Consider the following 22,479-nt stretch of genomic DNA (forward strand, 5'->3'; position numbering starts at 1 on the left):
TATAGTTTGCATTGGACTGTAGGACATCGAGAGTGTTACGAACGAATTTGCCAAGCTATAATTTCCGAGACGTCATAAAGTTTGCATTGGAGTGTGCTGTACTGAATCACATACCGTAGAACGCAATAGTCCCTCGGAGTCAAGTTGAAGCTGTTGGCCGTGATGTACTGGAACACCTCAGCAGTCGGTCCCAACTTCTCTGCGACGCGCCACTTCACCAGCGAGTCGTCCCAAATGTGCCGCTCGCGGAGTATCCTGGAAACACATCATTTTTTCATAAATACTCATTGTCCTTGTTGAATGCTTTGTACTATTATATTGTCTGTGGTTTTGTATTAATCTATAATAAAACGACGAAAGTCTTCCAACAGAGTGTTGCTAGATGACTTACGGATCCGAGACTTGGTCGCCAACTATGGGCCTCATTAGAAGGCTTAGTCACTCAGAAATGAGGAGATTCGCAGACGAACCACTGACACTGACAAGTCACTGACTAACTGTCCCCGCACCGGAAAGCGCAGTGTTGGAACCCGCCACTAGGTGGAACGAGGATACAGCCACTAGATGCAGGCATCTCGAAACCGTTGTGCTTGGAAGTCCATGCAAGAGACCTTTGTCCAGTAGTGGACGTCTATCGGCTGTTAATGATGGTGATGATGATGATGATGATAATTATCATCTGTTATCTTAACTCTGGTCTTCTCTCTTAGGTAACGGCTTAAGAATATAATCTAATTAATGGTTAATGCAAAAGAAATAAAAAGTCTTCAACTGCAAACAAAGAATATTACGAGTCCATCTTCTCTTCTTCTTTTCTGGGCCTATTCTGGACTTAATCAATGTCGCCATTAATGTTGGCCATTATTCGCAGTACTCAATATTCATTCGATAGTCCTATGACAAAGGCAAAGTTAAATGTAACTTTGGAATTTTTAGATAGTCATTCAAAACTTAATTTTAACCTTGCATTTGTCAAAGGACGCAATTTTATTTTGCTTAAATTTTTCTCAACCTTCCATCGAGTTTTGCTTATAACTTTGTTATTTCTGGTTCTAGAATAAAATTTACTTGATTAAATTCTTATAGAATTTTATTTGCAATAAAAATGTTTTAATATTGTTTTTTCGTGAGATTGCTAGACCTATTGCTTGGTAAAATAAAGAACATTTGTATCCCTTTTTCAAGATGGCAGCCGAGGAACTGTAAACTTGAATTTAACTTTAAAGTCTTCTCGATACATAAAAAAATTTGCGAGGTACTCTGACAATCGTAGCTGCCCAAAAAAATACAATACTTTAATGGATTATGATAAAGATTGTGTAAAACCGAGAGTGCTTAATTCTGACCCAGAATTTAAATCTAGTAAGAGAGATCTAATAAGTCAGTCACTGCCAAACATTACTGCAACTTTTGAGTTCGAAGAGTTTGGTTGTTGCTAAACGCCTCAGGTCAGTGCCTTGTGCATAGAAATGTATTGTATGTGTTTCTAGCTAATGTTCCTTTCGTTGCGTAGCATATGCAGTCTGGGTGATGTTTTTCCACAATCTTATGCTGTACCTACAATAATCTACTTTTAAGTACTGAGAAATTATCAGCTGAAAGAAAAGCTCAATTTCTCATGTCTGGATCCTGGACTCGAACCAAATGTTCATCTTAACTAGGCTAAGAAATTGATCAACGAAGCAGGCAAAACCTCACCTTTGCATAACCTCCTGCGGCGGCGCTTCAACATCGGTGGTGGCGCGCCATAGTCTCAACGGATGACCGTCGCCTACTTTCTTGCAGCATAGCTCAACGTGAGGGGCGGCCCCTGATACTGACATCCAACCTCGCGTTCTGGAAATATAGGACCCCATGAATATTGTTTTATAGACGAAATTACTCTGCACTTTAGCTTTATATCAAAATTTATAGTGTTTTGTAACGTCTAAAGTGGCAGGTGTTGTGTTTTGAAATCTAGTGTTTGTTGAATCGTTCATTTGAATTTTATTATGTGTTTTGGGATTACATAAAACATGCGAAAGACACCTTGTGAGTATTGTTGTAAGGAAGTAATTACTTTGTGTTTAAGAGTGACATCAATGTTTGGTGTTATGTTTTCAAATTTTAAAAGTTACAGTATTTTTTCTCAATCTAGTATTTTTCATCATTTGTGTAGTGTTGATTGTTCAATTGTATCTGTAATTTAACAAGTATTTCGAATTGATACAATTCATGAGAAGTTCAACATCTTGTATCCACAAGTTGTTTCTATCATCAATTTATTTAGGTACATGTTTTCTATAGCTGTTGATGTTTTTTTTTTAAATTCAGTGTTTTGTCATTGATTTGCGAGTGTTACTCGTATTTCTTTCTGTTACACTTTAAAAGGCAATTGAAATCAAAATCTAAATTCATTTATTTCAAGTAAGCACTTTTGAAACCGACAAGAAATTCAACATTTTAAAAAAAAATATCATCAAGTGTTTTGGAATTCAATTCAATTCATGCAAAATTCAGTATCCTATAAACATTGATATTACTCAATTGTTTTGAAACCCTTCATTTCAATTTATTAATTTTTCGGTGTTTAGTTGTAAAACATTTTTTATGCCCAGTGTTGTTTTAACTTAATGTATGCGATTATGTAGGTATGTAATATTGTGTTCTTATAAATATTTTAGATTTACAATTTTATCATGCTATGTTTATTTATCCGTTAGTCTTTCGTTCCTTTTCATTCTTGCGCTAGCAAACGGGCAGCTTTACTTTGAATATTGACAACATTCGTTTTGATAATACTATAAGTCATTACAGGTGTATAATTCTGCCCAATTTGCTTAAAGAATAAAAAGTTAAACCAACTATTCCGGTTAACATCAATAATATCATTCGTATCTTCAACATTTAAATCATTTTAAACTAATTTATTTATTCTATTTATTTCTACACACTATATTCGGCATTAAACATCTAGGTGGTACCAATACGGCTACTAATGATGATGAAGTGAACATCCATCAAGTCAAATATAATCTGTTCTTTAAAGTACTCTTTATCTTTATTTATAAAAATACTCTTATAAAATATATAAGAGTATTTTTATAAAAAAGGAGCAAAACATCTAATACACTATCAAAATAATAAGTGAGATTCTTTTATGATCTTAATCAATTTACAATTTACAAATATATAAACAACATTAAACTTAACTAAATTTATCAATTAACTTAAATACAATTAAAGAGCGTTTCAGAAGTATTGCGTTTTATAAAAGATAGAAACAAAGAAGGTTGTTTGAAACAGTAAAGGACAGACTATTCTATAAATAAGATGAGAACACGATGGGGTGCGTCGCTAACACCTAATTCTTCTTACCTCTTTCCTGATCGCCCACTGACTCTAAAAAGGCATGAAAAAGTTAAACGCTATAAGAATAAAATAAACGAAGGATAAAATAGAGATCTAAAAATACCCCACTGTTAATTATTATTTTTATAGTGTGCTGTTAGAAGTTATTGGAAAGTAACAAATGAGTGTTGTAGGTACATACTTTTCTTTGGCTTCTTTCAGTAAAGCTTTGATGCAGGCTTGTTGGAAGCCTTTCCAGTCTTGATTAAAGTCCGCGCCTAATTCTTCAAGGGAAACCTGAATGGACAAGTTCGAACATAAGTTTAAAAAATTGTGTTAAACCTTTGGTGACCAGAATCCAGAACTAAAATAGGTAAAGCGATTAAGTAAATCACCATCTTAATATTACAATTCTTATAAGCAACGTAGTCAGAATAACCCAGAATTTGTGTCAAGTTAAAAAGAACGTCAAAGACATTGATTCTTCCTTTTTTTATCATTTCTAGTGTTAAATGAATTAAAGTAACTATTCTGACGCATACCGGCACACTCTCCTCAAAGTAGTTGAACTTGCATCTTGCCAGCATATCAGCGGGTGCCAGAAACAGCTGTCGATGTTGTTGTATAAGTAACAATAAACACGCGTGCGCTGCCCGTGATTCACTGATTTGTCTCTGATCCGCTATGCTCTCTATGATTGTTCTGAAATAGGAAAACATTTTGAAATCAATAATAATTAACTTTACATGTAGCATTTTTAGCATATGATCTGTAGTTCTTGGTATAGATTTAGTTTGTTGTTACGAGTTGGCTATATTACGTCTTAGACTGAATCGTCAAATAACATCAAGTGAGATCGTTGAATAAAATAAACCTCTTATCTCATATCTGGATGACCTTTTGTAAATTTATAACAGCAAAAGGTCATCACGAAATCTCGAACATTTAATTTGGAAATTTTGCAGAGTGGAGGTTTATATTTAGTAGACGTCTGTTAGGAACGGATTTTGCGAGAGGGCCAGATTAAACAGGTCTGAGGGCGGAAAAGTCGCGGGCGTCCACAAGTTATTACCTATTGGAGTTGCCTTCTTTAGTGCTGCCAGTGTGAGTTGGTGCGTGGTGTAACCTTAACAAAGTAGGTGCAAAACAAACTGCTAAGTTTGACGCAGTCATCTGATTCACAGCCGAATGCTCGCCAACCTGAAAACCAATTAAATATCTGGTTAAAAAAATCAAAATCAGAATTCATTTATTTAAAGTAGGCTTAGTTTATTAGAACTTTTGAAACGTCAATTCTGACTATTTGTAAACACTATCACCTTAGTTTAGCAGAGTTATTCATTCTAATTAATAAGTACATTTTTTTTTGTATTCTAATTAAAATTATAATCCTGTAAGTAGGAAATTATAAGTAGAAGACACTAACGTCGTGTTTATTTTTTTCAAAAAATATTTTTTTTCCAAAGAGTATCAAAATGTTTCGGCCGGTAAATAATGCTTAAAAAACAGGTTAATGCGCAAAGATAGTACATAGAAAGGAGTTTTTTTTTTAGTTATGTTATAATGTTGTGCTCTCAGCATAATTGCTTTCTCAAACACTAGCCAACATATATACAATGTAGTACAAACCTCAGCCAAAAATATTAGAAGAGATTGCAACGCTTCTAAATGTTCTTCTGGTAAAAGTAGCAAAGCACATTGCACTGCATCTGGCCTCAGTGGTTCAGGTACATCTAAAACAATTGCAATGATACATTAGTTCCTGTTTATATAAACATTACTTTCATAAATTATATTATTCATCAGTTTATATAAATCTCAATAATGAAAACTAGGAATCAAACAGGCCCTGTAAGTGTACCTTGTGTTACCCCAATAGTTTTGTATGAAAATTAAAAACATACTTACGTTGAAATATTGCAATAAACGTTTCAGTCAATTTATTGGTCAGTAAGGAATCCGGTAGCTCCCTAAAATACTGTTTCACCATATCCGCGACGTCATGCGCCTGCGCACCGTCGAAGCTTAGACTAGACTGGTTCGGATCCATGGTGTTCATGTTTTCTATAGCAAACGCCGCGTTAGCAGCACCGGCTGCTTCTACCATCGTCCGCAGTTTTGCTATCCTTGATTTAACGCCTGCTTTTCGAAATATACCCATCTAAAAAAAATAGAACTTATACTTTGTTATTTGTATAAACGATATTTGTTAAGTACATAGATGGATTTAGAGTAAAAGAAGTCAAGTAGTTAAAGTTAAGTAGATACATAATATAATTCTTTATTAAAATTTTACACGATGTTGTTTTATAAGAGCCATTACTGAGTTTTGTTGCCAGCTTTCAGACATGTATATTTCACGTCTCAAAAATGCTTGTAGACTAAGAATTTATTTCAAGCAAGGAGCATTATTAGACTTATAATAATCTATTCATTTAACGCTAGTATTATTAATATTTAAAAACTTACCTGATCTAATGCATTACTTTTTAGCCAATTAAGAGCGTGCTGTATCGGTTTCGGTAAGGAATGACCAGTCCTCTGTAGTGATACAGTTAAGGGTACACCAAAAACTGTTTTATCTGAAAATAATAAAATTATTATAAATACAAAATCAGTTAGTCCACACAGTTTATTAGTATTATGATGTATCATACCTTTGTAATCAGGAGTTTTAATCTTTCTAATAATTTTTGGCAGTTCCCAGTTCCAACCAGATTTATGTGAAGGACAGTAACGTTCCATACACGCCGTGAGTCTTAGGAGTGCCAATTTTCTTAGGATATGAAGCTGACCACATGATAATGAGGACATTGGACGGGAAACTGAAAAACAAAATTACGTTACGTTACACAGACTAAAAATTACGTTATACCATATAATATTAATTATCTTTTGATAACTTTTAAGAATATGAAGGTATTTGTATAGGTACTACACTATTTAACCACGTATTGTCCGACTCCGGACGGATTTTTATCCCTAATTTCGTCGATTTATTTGAAGTAAGTTCGTAAGTATTTAATTAAGATTTCAATATTTAAATTAATAATAATTGTCCTTAAATTCGGAATTACAAAGAAGATAAGATACATGTATAATAGAGTTTTAACACAGTAAATACTCTCTTTCAAAAAATACATAAATCTTATTCAATGGGTTAGCAGATATTTTCTTGAACAAATAAAAGTATGTTAATTAATTACGTAATAGTTAGCAAAATTTCTGTGACTGCTAGTCAAAAAGTTTGAGATTAATTATCAAATACCATTCTTTTAATTCAATTGAATGAGTACAATAACTTCAAAATGTTTTGTTCGATATTATTACTAAACCAATAAACATAATTAACGCTCTAGTGGTTGGTTTTAGTTCTATTACCTTTTAACTTTGATGTGAGTTATTCTAAAATGCTTTATGCTGTCGAAGACTGCCACCAGATCTTGGTAATAATAATTGGTACAGGCGATAACCCCACAACACATAGCAAAGATGACGATAAAAGTCAATAAAGGGGCAATAAAACTTACGGTAAGTATCAGGATTTTTCTGATTTGGTGCAGGCTGTAAAGTATTGTTTGCTTTTGGGCCCCCGTTTAGGGCGTTGGTTCTAAAGGAATACCATCTTTGGATGTTGTTTCTGAAACATATTATGAATGTCTTTAAATATTGTAATTAAAATGAATAAATAAACAGCAGGACATACAAATACGAAATAACTGATCTATTGTGCTATATTCGAAACCCTAATCGGCAACATTAACCAGGTCCGACAGAAAAAAAAACTTTCTAAGAATCTTTTGATTCGAGTCCGCAGCATCCTCAGGAGATGTTGACTCTATTGAAAATTTATTATCTATAAAATATTATTGTAATAATGTTTTGCACATTTACCAGGTTGTGTCTTTGCGATTCGTAAACTTTTGTACTTACTTTTTACTCTTAATATCAAGGCTGTCGTCATCGTCATCATGGTCCCCATCGTGTGATCTGGAGCCGGCGGAGTTTGGACTGCCATCTAGCTCAGAGCTTCTGGATGCTGATTTGTCTCTTTTGAGGCTTCTATCTCGAAATCTGCAAAAATCGCAATAGCACTTGTATTTAGCAAGTTTTTTGAAATGCAATAAGTCTGCGATTTTACCTGACGGTAAGAGTGATTGAGTAGATAATTTCAATTCATTGATATTCATATTATATAATTAATAAGCAGTAATAATTAGACCTCGGAAGCGCGTGCAGACTTCAGTCATGCGTTTGAGAAGAGTTGAGGCAAATCGATGTTTCCAAAAATATACTGTTAAAGAGAATTCCAACGACATAGCAATAAAACCTCTTTTTGTTTTGCACTGAGATAAATGTATGTGTAAAATGATGAATGATGTAGAGTATGCAACAATATGTAGATATAGCAATCTTTACGGTATATACCGTATAAAATGGGTTAAATTCCCCAGGGTTTATGTCGGACCAAAACAATACCTAAAATATTGAGGAAACTTTCACACATAACGCTGTGTTTGATTCAAAACTAGACGAAACATGATCACAGATCTATGTATTTATACAATGAAAATGTAAGGCATTGTATGAACTAATTTATGCAACATAGATCTGCCTCTGCCTCGTAATTACATAAAACTTTTACTGAGCACCATTTGGGAAACGTCTAATTTGAATGGTACAACTCCTAACTGCATTAAACAATTTCACGATGAATAACTTTGATTTGGTATTTTGAGCGAAAGTATTCAATTGTAAATGACTTTATGAATATTTCGGCAGCTTATGTACTCCTTCACACTCAGTTATAGAAAAACGAATGTTGGACAGAGAGAGAGAGAGGATATATTGTCACACTAATATTATAAAGGCGAAAGTTCGTGTGTGCGTAAGTGTGTAAGTGTGTAAGAATGTTTGTTCCTCTTTTACGCTGCAGCTACTGAAGCGATTTTTAAATGTTTGTAAATGTTTTTTTTACAAATATATCGTTCTTTTTTCATCGCGATGGGACGAAAAGGATAGCAATCTAAGACAAACGTAGACTAATATCTCGTGGTGGGCATCCTAGGTCTACAAGTTGAATGTGTCACATACATTCAATAGATAAAGCAAAAGATTTTCTGCGATTTAAGATTGTAAATTTTCGAGATTACTTTTATCACAAATGTTTGGGTGTAAACAGTTGATAAGAAGCTAAATATGTTAACAAGTGATATTACACATACGAGTGTAAGTCAAAATACCAAAATATAGATATGATTAAACAAAAGAATATTGAATTTAAAAATAGGTTAAATTTGGATATTATGTTTGGTTCTAAAACAGATATAATGATAGAGAGAACGGTTCTAAAGAACCGATAGTGGTGAATCATTGAAAATACAGACTCTAGTCCAATACACTCAACGACATTGGCATATTGAATAACTTGCGCATTGTATCCATTGTGATGTTACAGAAACGCATTAAGTAATGGCCCCGGTTGAGGTAATTAGTCTGCGGTAATCGCTTTCAAAATGGCGCACTTATTGACGTTTGTGGACGTGTACGCTACCATGTACGATGCCATTGATTTATTAGTTTACATAATTGTCCTTGCATCTTAAACGATGCCCGTTTTAGGTTGCTACAATTGCTTAGTAATAATGGAATCTGTCTTCTTTGTTGAGAATCTTAGAAGTTAGAACAACTATTTAAGTAAAAATGTTCATTTCTGGCAAATGAGGCTATTCACCTATGGTATTTGTTCATCGCAGAGCAGTAAGTACATGCTATATATCTAGCATGCCCTACGAGATTTTCGTCTATTTGTATTGCTGACTTTAGATGCAGACTAGACAAAACACCCTACTCTGTTAATAATTTCTAGCCTTAAATCCAATTAGTATATTATAATGTATATAGTTAATGGTGAAACGTTTTAGTAATTCCTTTATTCAATATTCCTAAAGAAGCTTTTGTGATAAATTCTCAAAGCATTTGTTCTTATTTTCTTAAGCTAGTTATTTATTTATTCGTTTTGCTAAAGGTAGCCTTGCGATAGTTAAAAACATTGTTTACTCTGTTTACTGTTTTTTACTCACTTTTGGCCATCTTTTCCCAGATTCAGAGAGCTTGTTCTAATAGCTTGTCGTCTGTGAGGGGTATGCGCTGGGGACTTCTGCACTTCTCGGAGCACTTCTGGATCCGGTTTGAGTTCTAGCTGTGGTGCTGGTGGCTCCACCTGAAAATCAATTTAGTAATTGTTTAACATATTTATGAAACTATCACCGAAGTGAAATATTTTCATCATCATCATCATATCAGCCGATGGACGTCCACTGCAGGACATAGGCCTTTTGTAGGGACTTCCAAACATCATGATACTGAGCCGCCTGGGGTGTAAGGGGGAGGCTAGTACCAGTCAGTCTCCCCAACTGCCAACCTCACCTGCTCGTGGTGCACCCTGCAGATGGACCGACGAGGCTCTGGCGACCGACGAATGGCGGTATATCCATTCCCTCGAAATGCCTCAGGCCGGTGTCGGGCAGCAGCGACATCGGCGCGAGTAATCTAGCACTGCGCTGACCAACCCGCATGCCCAGCGTGGTCAGAATTGGGCAAAACTTTGTATGGACCGAACAAACACAACACACCCCTAGTCCCCGGCAGCCCCGCTATTCCTGAAATATTTTACGGCTTAAATATACATACCTCAGTATTATGATGAGTATTGTGCTCCTTATAATAATTATGTCTCCAACTAGCTGGTTGGCATTCAGAATCGCTTAGCGCGCTTGAATCATCACTTTTCAAACCCCGATGAAAAATCCTTTTGGCTCTACCCAACTTTGACTTAGAACTTTTATTGCTTGAACCCATGCTGTTATCTGAAGCGTAACTAGAACTGTCATCACCAAAAGGAGGGTGCAGTATTGGAAAGGCTTGTTCTAAAGGTGCTATGGGCGAGGGTGGCATAATTGTCATTGGTGAAGGAGGTTGGGTTCGTATTGCTGGTGCATGAATGGGAGAGCTATGGAAATCTGGAAAAGGAAAAGCCGTGGGAGACGTGGGGGTCATATCAATATAGTTCAGATCAGGATATTTGTCCTGTTGGACATCTAGAAAGTGCGGTGATGATACTATAACTTCTGTTCTATTTTGCCGTTTTCTTCTTCTCGTTTTAAGGGATTCTACTCTTCGTAATAAAGCTTTCGCTCCATCACGAAGTCTTTCTGATCCAGTTCTTCGAAACCTGGTACCCGTTTCCTCTTCATCTTCTTTATCGCTTGGTAACTGAATATGAGTTTGTTGACCCGGCACTGTCAATCTGAAAAAATAAAATGCTGTGTCATCATTAAATACAATTTAAATAAATAACTCTATTACGATGTACAACATTCCGAAGTCTCTAATTAGTTTGCCGTTAAAAGCTTGATTCTACATCAGAATTTCGAAGACATTAATTAGAATGACGGTAACATTGAAATCGTTTTATCTAATTCCCATCGATTAAAGGCTTCTATCACATATGTAAATGGGAATATCAGAGGAGATATCAAAAGCAAGGCAATTAGTAACCATTTACATACCGATCTAAATGGATTAATGAAATGGCAATTTGTTACGACGATTAGATTAATTTCGGACATGGAAAGGCGAACCCATTCTACTGGTTTACCTATGACAAATTACCGAGTTACGTATCTAAGTTGAATAATGTTTTGATCGAGTGTTAAAATTATGTAAATTGAATTAAACGGCACCACTACGGAAGTATTGAAGAGTATCAGGTATCGATGATGGCAAATGATATAAATTGTTTCCAATTACTTCTCGTAAAACTCTAATTGGACTACACTCGTCAATTCAATTTAACAGAACGCATCAAAATGATTGAAATACGGATTAATTGGTATAAAAGAAATTATAGAAACTTCTGCAGAATATTAATTAATAAGAAAAAATAATTACCGTAACAGAGCTCGTTAGATAGAAAGTAAATATGGCAGGTGTTAGTAATAAGATTACGCAAAAATAATAATTAGTGGGTTTAAACCAGAAGTGAAAGAGCAAGTTTTAAATAGCTTGCAGGCAAGGACAATATTGTTTACAAGTAGAGCATAATTATAGGTTACTTTGATATCTTTCAAAAGTTATGTGAAACTTAGGGTTTCGAATACTTAGACAACTTTGGAGTTTAACACATAACTTGTTAACAATAATTGTTCTATTAACGTTCTTGGGAAGGCATTTTCGAACGCAAAGTTTAGCGGAATTTAATTACGATCCAAGTGTTTATTTTGTTAGTTTGTTGTTCAATTTTGGTTTTACTTTGATTCAAATTGTAATTTGTGTTTAATAACATCAGTGGTTGGTGCGAAATTCTGGAGCTTTGTTGAATTAAATTAAATTTGTTGAAAAAACTAATTAGGAGTAGCAATAAAAGTTTTCGTTTACTTTCGGCAGTTAAATGTTTTGATAGACAAGTAATTGGATTTCTTTTATTTTTGGAACAGCTTGTTAAAATTTAATTAGTGTTTCAATTACAATATTCTATTTAAACTTGGACAGTGTATTTTATAAATAGGATAAAAAATAATGGAAATTCTTATTATAATTACAGTTAGTGTTTTCTTACGATATAAAATCCGTGTTTACTCGTACGTCTTTGTTATAATCAAATGAAGACGTGTGGTGCTCGGTTTGAAGTTACACTATAGTAAGCAAGATCTGGTTGAAATCGAGTATCTTAATAAATGGTTTAGTATAATTTATTATTGATTTGTTTATTGATAACTCGGAAAACTATGTTTCTTTTAAATAATCGAAGATTTTTAGAGCGCTTTGGATTTACAAGACGGAGGTCCTGGATCCGATCCCAGGCTGGGCTGATTGAGGTTTTCTTATATGGTCCAGGTCTATCCTATCTTTCATATAATGTCCTGGCTAGTTACCACACCCTACCGGCAAAGACGTACCGCCAAGCGATTTAGCGTTCTGTCACTTGGCTAGGGAGGCTAGTACGATGTCGTGTAGAAAACGAAAGGGGTGAGGATTTTCATCCTACTCCTAGCAAGTTAGCCCACTTCCGTCGGTGTTAGATTACATCATCACTTCCCATCAGATGAGATTGCAGTCGAGGGCTAACTTGTACAAGCTATTCGTTTCTTGGCGGATGTGCCTTAATTTTTAAACATACTAGTACAAATGCCCTAACATTTTTTTCTTTGATTTAATAAATGTCTATGATAATAGAAAAAAGTCAGACAGAGTAGTTAACACTAATAGGAAAGCCATACAAGAACAGACATAACCTATCATTACTTCTTACGGTTTGGCAACCCAAAATAGAAACGTGATAGGTGAAGGGCCAGAGCCCAAATTGTAAGTAGAACAAATACCCAGAGGGCGTAATTACAGACAGATTGACGGACATCACGAGACCCATTGTATATAGCTACCGATTAGTTTTATTTTATCGTGTCGTAAGTGAAAAGATTTCCGATGAAGAGAATGCTTAAGCGATGTAATTATTGCTTTAAGTGTTGTCGATGGCGTCTATTGTTTTATCTTTGAGATCTATTGTTAGTGTTTTTTGGCACACTATGCTCCTATTATTTAAGGATCCCTATATGTATGTTGATGTCTCTAAGTTGTTCATTTTCTTCGACAGATGTTAATTTGTAATATTTTCACAAACGTTTACATTTTTTACCAGCAGAAATAATTTTTGTCACAGTTTTTACCCGCAGAAATAATTTTTGACACAGTTTTTATCAGCAGGAATAACTTTTGAGCATCCCGCAAATTCATCACGATTTCAAGTTCATCAGTTTCCCAAATAATATCGAAGATTTTCGACAAATCAAAGCTTCAAAAGATTACGGTATGTAGCGAAACAATAGTATTCGGAGTTTTAAGTATTTCTTGTTTCAATGTACCTTTATTTTATGTGCATATTCCATTCTATTATCTACCATTTTCACAAAAAGTGCAATGCAGAGTACGAGGTTGTCAGTAACCTTAATTACACTGGGCAGAGTCGGTTGGATGGGATGATTAAGAAGTTTCGGGTCTTCACCAAGGCTCCATTTATAATTGGGACTTATACCAAAGGGCACGTCGCGTTTCATTTGAAAGTCTGTACAATATATGGTAGCTTTGGGAGGTAGTATATTTCAAGGGTTCAAAGGTTTCAGACAACGCTAGTTGATTTATCAACATTTTCGTCCCTCTTCATCATCAGCATCATCACTAACAGCATTTTCAGGATGTCCACTGCTGGACATAAGCCTCTTGCGAGGACTTCTAAACTACACGGTCTTAAGCGGCTCCCTGCAACCCACTTGATGATTCCAGTGCGGGTTCGCCATTTCAGCAACTTGGGACGCCATCGGCTCTTCGAACTATGTACCCTGCCCATTGCCACTTCAACTTCGCCACTCGCTGAGCTATATGAATAACTTTAGTTTTCCTGCCGATTTCCTCATTTCTGATTAAATCACGCAGAGAAATTCCGAGCATACCTCACTTCATCACCCGCTGAGTGACTTTGAATATTTTACGAGGGCCACAATTAGCAATCAAGTCTTGGATCCGTTAGTCATCACTAGCAGCATGCACTGTTCGAAAACTTTCGTCTTCAGGCACCGAGGCATTTTGGACGTAAAGAATTCGCGAAGTTTCATGAATACCGCCCAGTCAAGCTGGATTCGACGGTTCACCTCTTTCCCTATCCATAGGATCCACCTATCTAGACTATCTAAGGCCCTTTTATCATGCCGTAAATGGAATACAAATCAAGTTAGTTTTGATAGTCAGTTGTTCTATGAAGGGTCAACATAAATTGGTGATGTTTAAAAGAAAGGAGGCTTTGTATCTAACGCTTCAATCGGTTGCACAAGGGCCAATTATCCGAATGGTGGAACTTTTGGGAGCTTCTCACAGTGGGTCGCTTATTAACGTGATTGTACCGTGATTAGGGCGTATTGTAAGTAGGACTTATTGATTTATTTGTTGGTTTATTTAACTACCATTCGCCCTCGGTTTCTTTTAACTTTCTGGTGACTATTTAAATCTTTGTACTGTGGTTAGTTTTGACGCTATGGAACATGAGGTCCTTACTGTGTTTCATTTCTGGAAAGGGGATTAATTTTATGTTTTGAGAATTTTTCAGTAACAGTAATCAAGTCTGTAATTGGGAAGTTGGTGGTATATCCACGTGTCTCAAAGAGCATATTAATCGTCTTCGTACTTTCGATTTTGTAATCATCCAACATGGCTTTTTTATTTCAACTAAAATGACTTTGACTACGCCACTTTATAAAGTGGCAGTGTTTTTTTTGTTTGTACGATCATCTAAGATGATTATTTCATCGCATTACCACTTAAGTTAGCCAACTGGACCTTACTGGACCCAAGGGGGAATGTATCAAGTACTTACATATCAGGCTCCACATCTGTATAGTGTCCATCAGCGTCCACCAGCCCCACTCTGATGGTGGGAAGGGTTTCGTCTTCATCATCCTCGACTTCCCCCCGTGCCTCCCGCGCTTCCCGCTCTGCCAAGGCGCGAGCTGCTATCACCTACAAATTAGTTTCTTAGTTAACGGGTGTAATATCAACTTTAAGACTACTGACAACAAGAAAGTGCACTGAACATTTATTGGAATACAGAACTGACTTGGAAACAGACTGAAGAAACCAATGAGCTTTAGCTGGTTTTTTAGCTGGTGGGAGGCTTCGGCCGTGGCTAGTTACCACCCTACCGACAAAGACGTACCGCCAAGCGATTTAGTGTTCCGGTACGATGTCGTGTAGAAACTGAAAGGAGTTTGGATTATCATCCTCCTCCTAACGAGTTAGCCCGCTTCCATCTTAGATTACATCATCACTTACCATCAGGTGAGATTGTAGTCAAGGGCTAATTTGTAAAGAAAAAAAAAAAAATGATCTCGTGTTCTAAAGCCATAATGGCGAACTAAGCCATTATGGCTTTGAAACACTACTAACTACTAGGCCAAGAATTCTCAAAGTGCCATTCGCGACAAGATTTACGTAATGGTGTCTTGATAACTGATACCAAGTCAGAATTAAGGTCAAAATTGTCCAAAATTACTCCTAACATTAAATCCATTGCGACAAGACAAGCACACCCATAACATTAATATTACAAAGACATTTCTTTTCGTACTTTATGTGTTACCTTTTATTCAAATAATAACCTTATTTTCTTCAACAGTCAAATTATTTTTTTCTACATAAGGAAAGGCTAATAAGGTAGTCTATAAGTCTCAATACTCACCTGTAATCTCCTCTGAGCTTGCGGCGTTATCTCGACGACTCGAGACCATCTCCGCGATTTCCTCTCGTACTGCCACTTGTCACTTAAAGCGCACTGATCGTCGTCTGAGTCGTTCTGAAACAATAATATTACGCCTTTATTATCGTCGTGTGGGTCATATCCTCCCGAGTTTGCTGGGTGACGATATAGATCTCCAGGCATTGCTTGCATGCTTGCTTGCAGTGGCGTGTACAAGGCTTTTAACTAGCGTAGGTATTACAAAATGGATCATTGTGTACAATCTAAAATTCCTTCTTCAGTACAAGTTCGTAATGCACGCCACTGCTTGCCTGGGTAATGCGGGTTACAGACTTGCTTATTTGCAGACGTGGTGCAGTGCTGTGTCCTCGCGGAATCTGCTTTCAGGGATGCCTTCTTGGCACATCTTAAGCCTCATAAGCCTATACAGTGTGTCACGTAATTTACTAATGCAGTAAAAAATATAGTTTGCTCACCCTAGGAATTTTATCAAAACTATTAAAATTTGTTGTGATGTATCAACCATTTGCGTTTATAAAATAGAACTCAGAAATACAAAAAAAAAGTTTTTTGATTTAAGGGGTCGTAGCTAAAAGGGTTGAAAATTAATTAAAACCATACTTAAATCATACATATGAACATGAAATAAGGTTTATTTTATCTTATTAAACACAATTACTTAAGCCAGAATGGTTAAATCTATATTTTTATCAATTTTTAATAAAAGGGATGGGCTTCACCCCTAAAATGCAAAAAGCGCAAGACGGGCACATGTCATGTTTTGAAGTAGAGGGTAAAAGATATTTAATCCCAAATTTCCATCTAAATCTATGGAGGTTCAACGAAATCGGAGGTTGGGGCTAGTTTTGGCCTACAATGACTGTACTTATAAATCTATTAATTACGTGACACCTGTAGGTACATAAAAAATAGGGTTGGACGGAATGAAAGTTTGAATGGCATTCCAGAACTTCGCAAAGCGTAATTTCGGATCCTTTTTATATTTATATCTTTATTGAGATTATAAATGTGCCATTGTCGGATCCACAAATCCGATTAGGCCTCCGTTGTGCCAGCCTGAGATTGCCTCATTTAGGATTAACGCAACTGTTGTTATACGGTACGTGGAATTCATTAAAGGACAGGTAGGTACTGTGGTCTCGTAGAATACAGAGAATGATCAATGATTTTACAAAGTTTCATTACCATCAATATCAACCCATATTCACTGCTGAGCTCAAGTGAGTGAGAATGAGAGGGGTTAGGCCAATAGTCCACCACGCTGGCCCAATGCGGATTGGCAGACTTCACACACGCAGAGAATTGAGAAAATTCTCTGGTATGCAGGTTTCCTCACGATGTTTTTCCTTCACGTTTTAGGACACGTGATATTTAATTTCTTAAAATGTACATAACTGAAAAGTTGGAGGTATGCACGTTTATAGTATTAGTAGGATACCTACCTACCCTTCGTGCGCGAGCCTGATTCGCACTTGACCGGTTTATATTAAAAAATATCATCAATATACCGTTACAAAATCGATGCTTCCGTGTACACAAGGATTGTTATACCTACTCGTTTATAATATCTCCAACAATCAAGCCATCACATGCCACTTGTGGTTTATCACCGGGTCATCAGTCTTGGAGCCGTTGAACTTCGTGAACAGGAATTATAATAAAAATACTAATTTTGCAATTACGACCATTTTCGAAGTATTCCAAGATTGCGCCGAGTCATTTGCGCGCCGCGTACTGTCGCTTGAATAAGTTTTACGTAGTCCATTATTACATTGTTGCTTATAAATTTATAATATACTAGCTGACGTCGCGCGGTTTCACCCGCGTGGTTCCCGTTCCCGTAGGAATACAGGGATAATATATAGCCTATAGCCTTCCTCGATAAATGGGCTATCTAACACAGAAAGAATTTTTCAAATCGGACCAGTAATTCCTGAAATTAGCGCGTTCAATCAAACAAACAAACAAACGAACTCTTCAGCTTTATAATATTAGTATAGATTATATGAGTACTTTGAATCAACAACACTCACTATATAGTTATGCCAGAAATACTCATTATGAAGACATCATTTTTAAAAATAAATTAAATAAATAATTGAGTCAATCATATTAATATTTTTCAACTTAAGCAATTTATTGGATACTTTACTTTACTTTAATAGCTGAAGCCGCGCGATTTCACCCGCGTGGTTCCCATTCCCTTAGGAATACGGGGATAAAATATAGCCCTTAGCTTTCCTTGATAAATAAGCTATCTAACACTAAAAGAATTTTTGAAATCGGACCAGTATTTCCTGAGATTAGCTCGTTCAATCAAACAAACAAACTCTTCAGCTTTATAATATTAGGATAGATTTTTACACCACAATTTAAACAAGTTATTTAAATTTTACTGTATAGTACCTATTACTCAAATAATCATAATTAAAAAATATGGCCTAATTCATAAATCATTAAAAAAAGTAATATTACTTTAAATGATCTTACAATATTCGAAATTACTATACAATCATATGAGAAATTTTCGAATGTAAGTTAAGAGTCTTTCTTAGAACGATTTCCACAAGTAAGATCGGATATTTTCATTGCTTCTCGGGTTGTTTTATTATGTACCTTGTGTATTTTATTTTATTATTCGCGTCAAAGGTTATGATATTATTCGGAACCAATTTTTTCCATCATACAATATTTTCTTTTCGCTGTCGTTAAATCAATTTCATGTTTTATTCTGTTTTTATTTTGTCATTACCTTTTTTTAGCTATTCTTAGATGTTATCTTAACATTGTGTATTTATGATTTTAATATTTAGTACGATTTAGTAAATGACGTGCCCTGGTTTCACCGCCGTAGGAATATCAGGATTAAATGTAGTCTTAACAAACTAAGTACCTGGTAAGTACCAAAGGTAGGTAGCTTTACAATCTGTAAAAAAAACACAAACCTTTACGCCGTCGTAACTGTTCTACTTTTTTCATTCATTTAATTTTACCTGAATCTGTAAAAATGCGTCAGCAAAACATTATCAAACGAGTTTACTGTCTAACGCAAATAAGGCGTATCTAGGATGCGGCGGGAGGGAAACCAATACTTACGTTTAATTCATTCATTCATTCGCCATTTCACTCAAGACCTTTCATAATAATATGTTGCTGTCAGCTATATTTAACACTTTTCTTCACAACGTTTCGGTCTTAGATCATTTGATAGCATTGTATCGCGTCATGTTAACAAATTGTCGTAGCGCGCGCTGGGAGTGAATCCAATACGTTTAATTCATTCATTCACCATTCAGCCATCACTAACGAGGAGATGACAGCTAAAAGTTTCGAAGAGTTCAATTGATAGAATTTTTCCTACATTTAATTTTAATAATTTTGGCTGGTGGGAGGCTTCGGCCGTGGCTAGTTACCACCCTACCGGCAAAGACGTACCGCCAAGCGATTTAGCGTTCCGGTACGATGCCGTGTAGAAACCGAAAGGGATGTGGATTTTCTTCCTCCTCCTAACAAGTTAGCCCGATTCCATCTTAGACTGCATCATCACTTACCATCAGGTGAGATTGTAGTCAAGGGCTAACTTGTAGACAATAAAAAAAAAAAAATAGATATCCTATAAAAATACGTTTATTTTAAGCTAAATTTTATAACATTGAAAAAGCATTAAACATTGCTTAGTAGGTAATAATAGACAAAACCATTATTTAAAAAATATTAAGCCATAGGCAGAAGCTAATTAAAAATATATTTTAATTAATTGTATAACACTTTCGTTCACAACATTTCGGTCTTAGATCATTCGATAGCATTGTATCGCGTCATGCTAACAAATTGTCGTAGCGCGCGCCGGGAGTGAATCCAATACGTTTAATTCATTCATTCATTCACCATTCAGGCATCACTAACGAGGAGATGACAGCCTCCGGCTGAATAGCTTTCAATGGGGTTCAATCGACAGAAATAATTGAGATTCTGAGGCAATGTGCAGGTATTGCAACGTCATATAGCTTTAAATAAATTTCGTTTTTCTGGGCTTATTTAATCACTATTTATATGGCTTTGTACGTTTGTATCTTACTTCTATTATAAACTAACATACGACCGCGACTTTGTTTGTATGAAATTCTCTTTTAAAAAATCCCGCGCGATTTATGATTTTTTTCGAGATAAAAAGTAGCCTATGATCTGCTTTAAGGTTCAATTTATATACCAAATTAGCTGATGCCGCGTGGTTCCCGTTCTCGTAGAAATACGGGGATAATATATAGCGTATAGCCTTGCTCAATCAATGGGTTATCTAACACAGAAAGAATTTTTCAAATCGTACAAGTAGTTCCTGAGATTAGCGCGTTCAATCAAACAAACTCTTCAGCTTTATAATATTAGTATAGATTTAATCTAAGTCGATACAGTGGTTTTACCGTGAAAGGTTACATACAGACAGACAAATTTCGCATTCATAATATTAGTATGGATTGTATGATTATGTATGAACTACATCATACAATTTGACAGACATGTAGTGTTGTTTTTTTTTGTTAAAAATCAGCCACAGCATTCTGTAAAGTTACAGCGATGTAACATCGCTAATTTCCATGGCAACTTCATTGTTAGTAACATTTTATTTTTGACAAATTCTAATAAAACTTGATATAAGCGAATATTACATCGACGAGTATAAAATAGCGGAATCACACCTCAGTTCATCGTAAGCTAATGCCTAATTTTTAAGTTAAGTATTCTTCAAAATGTCTTACGGTATTTGCCTACTGGATATTGCATAATGAAGAGTAATTCAAACACATTGTAGCGAGGTGAGGCAAAAGAGTGAGTACAACCCTATTAATTCACTCAATCAGATTTATTGTCGGTCACTCGGTTATGACAGCTTTACATTCAATGTAATATGATACAAATTAGATTATCACGCAAAATGGTTGATGCCTACAAAGAGTAAGATGAACTCATTTGACAGAACTCTAGGAAGTACGAAGGGAGTAATGAAGGAGGGATATCCATGCAGACGAAGTCTCATTTGCTAGTAATAAATAAATAAAATAAATAAATATACTTAAACAATACACATCACTATCTAGCCCCAAAGTAAGCATACAGAGTAGCTTGTGTTATGGGTGCTAAGATAGTTGATATTATAATATTCATATACATTTATATACTACATATAAATACTTATATAATGTATAAATACACACAGACACTGGAAAAAACCCATGCTCATCCCACAAATATTTTCCAGTTGTGGGAATCGAACCCACGGCCGTGGATGCAGAAAGCAGGGTCACTACCCATTGCGCCACGCGGCCGTCAAAAGTATTAAAATGTTTTATTTTATAAATTCAGAAATAAAAGCGGGTGATTAAACGAGCTATGCTCGGAGTATCTCTGAGTGATCGAATCAGAAGTGAGATCCGTAGAAGAACCAAAGTCACCGACATAGCTCAATGAGTCAATTGGTCAATCCCCCAGGTGGACTGACGACATTAAGCGAGTCGCAGGGATTCGCTGGATGCATGCGGCGCAGGATAGTGATGTTTGGAAGTACCTACAAAAGCTCTATGTCCTGTTGTGGATGTTTATCATTTATGATGATGATGTTGATGATAATGATGATGATGATAATGTTGATGAAATGATAATTTTCGTTAATTTCAAGTTACACATAACACTACAACAACTTACAACTTATAGCTCTTTCAAAGGTAAAGTTTGCCAATTTTAATGACTTGAAGATTGCGAAGTCTATTTGTATCTACATAAATGAGATAATTTACAGTAAAGCATCTATAAGATTTCGAAATATAATATTCACCTTAGAACTTATATTAATTTTGTTCCAGTGGTAAATTCCAAAATTAAACGACTCAGATAAGAACCTGTGACCTTTGATACGAGTTCACCCGTTGAAATAATTACGCGCGCCATTTTGAAAGTAATTTGAGCCAATTACGCCATTAAACTAATACTAGATTACGGCGAGATTACTTGACTTTACGTTGTAACGTTTAGAGAGTAGAGTGACCATAAATAAAGAAAAAGAGGTATATTTAAAACTGTGTCAAAATTACAATGATAATTAATATATATTACAATGATAATTATCGGCTGGAGGCTTTGGCCGTGGCTAGTTACCACCCTACCGAAAAAGACGTACCGCCAAGCGATTTAGCGTTCCGGTACGATGTCGTGTAGAAACCGAAAGGAGTGTGAATTTTCATCCTCCTCCTAACAAGTTAGTTCGTTTCCATCTTAGATTGCATCATCACTTACCATCAGGTGAGATTGTAATCAAGGGCTAACTTGTAAAGAATAAAAAAAAAAACACAATGACAACTTATCCATAAGATGATTTCTAGTGCCTCGACCATTTTATTTTTTTATTTATTTATACTTTATTGCACAAAACAAAAACAATAACAAAGAAAACATAGTAGACAAGTATGTGCAAAGGCGGTCTTATTGCTTATAGCAATATCTACCAGACAACCTTTGGATAAAGGAATTAATGTAATTAAATGCGGGATAGTGCAACAAAAAAAAAAGAAAAATTATATAATAATAAAAATAGTACATTTATATATACTACATGTATAAATATAAATTATACATAATAAATAATAAAATAAATAAATGAATACCATGCGACCATGCGACCATCTGAGCATGTCAAAACGAAAACCTATACAGTAGTAAATCACTCAACTCAATAAAGCGTTCTAGTCATGTGTGGCACATCATTATAAAGTTTGAGCATTGTGTTGCAAGTATAATACAAAACAAACTTTATGACTTTTTGTAACACCATG

The 22,479-nt window shown here is 35.4% G+C and overlaps 1 protein-coding gene across 3 annotated transcripts in view; it reads right to left on the reverse strand.

Moving 5' to 3' along the window:
• Window positions 1-22,479, reverse strand: part of LOC112044532 (rho GTPase-activating protein 7) — a 379,805-nt gene that overhangs the window by 6,153 nt on the left and 351,173 nt on the right. For all 3 annotated transcript variants that reach the window (XM_024080411.2, XM_024080412.2, XM_024080413.2), the window contains exons 4-18: window positions 15,617-15,730; window positions 14,756-14,898; window positions 10,024-10,639; window positions 9,414-9,553; window positions 7,264-7,404; window positions 6,861-6,970; window positions 5,988-6,155; window positions 5,800-5,912; window positions 5,239-5,491; window positions 4,960-5,063; window positions 4,403-4,530; window positions 3,873-4,032; window positions 3,533-3,627; window positions 1,699-1,836; window positions 115-255 (exon numbers count right to left, since the gene is read on the reverse strand). In XM_024080411.2, the coding sequence (XP_023936179.1) occupies window positions 115-255; window positions 1,699-1,836; window positions 3,533-3,627; window positions 3,873-4,032; window positions 4,403-4,530; window positions 4,960-5,063; window positions 5,239-5,491; window positions 5,800-5,912; window positions 5,988-6,155; window positions 6,861-6,970; window positions 7,264-7,404; window positions 9,414-9,553; window positions 10,024-10,639; window positions 14,756-14,898; window positions 15,617-15,730 (2,564 nt within the window). The remainder of the gene's footprint in view (window positions 1-114; window positions 256-1,698; window positions 1,837-3,532; window positions 3,628-3,872; window positions 4,033-4,402; window positions 4,531-4,959; window positions 5,064-5,238; window positions 5,492-5,799; window positions 5,913-5,987; window positions 6,156-6,860; window positions 6,971-7,263; window positions 7,405-9,413; window positions 9,554-10,023; window positions 10,640-14,755; window positions 14,899-15,616; window positions 15,731-22,479) is intronic.

Source organism: Bicyclus anynana, chromosome 22 (genome assembly GCF_947172395.1).
Source record: "Bicyclus anynana chromosome 22, ilBicAnyn1.1, whole genome shotgun sequence".
NCBI lineage: Eukaryota > Metazoa > Arthropoda > Insecta > Lepidoptera > Nymphalidae > Bicyclus > Bicyclus anynana.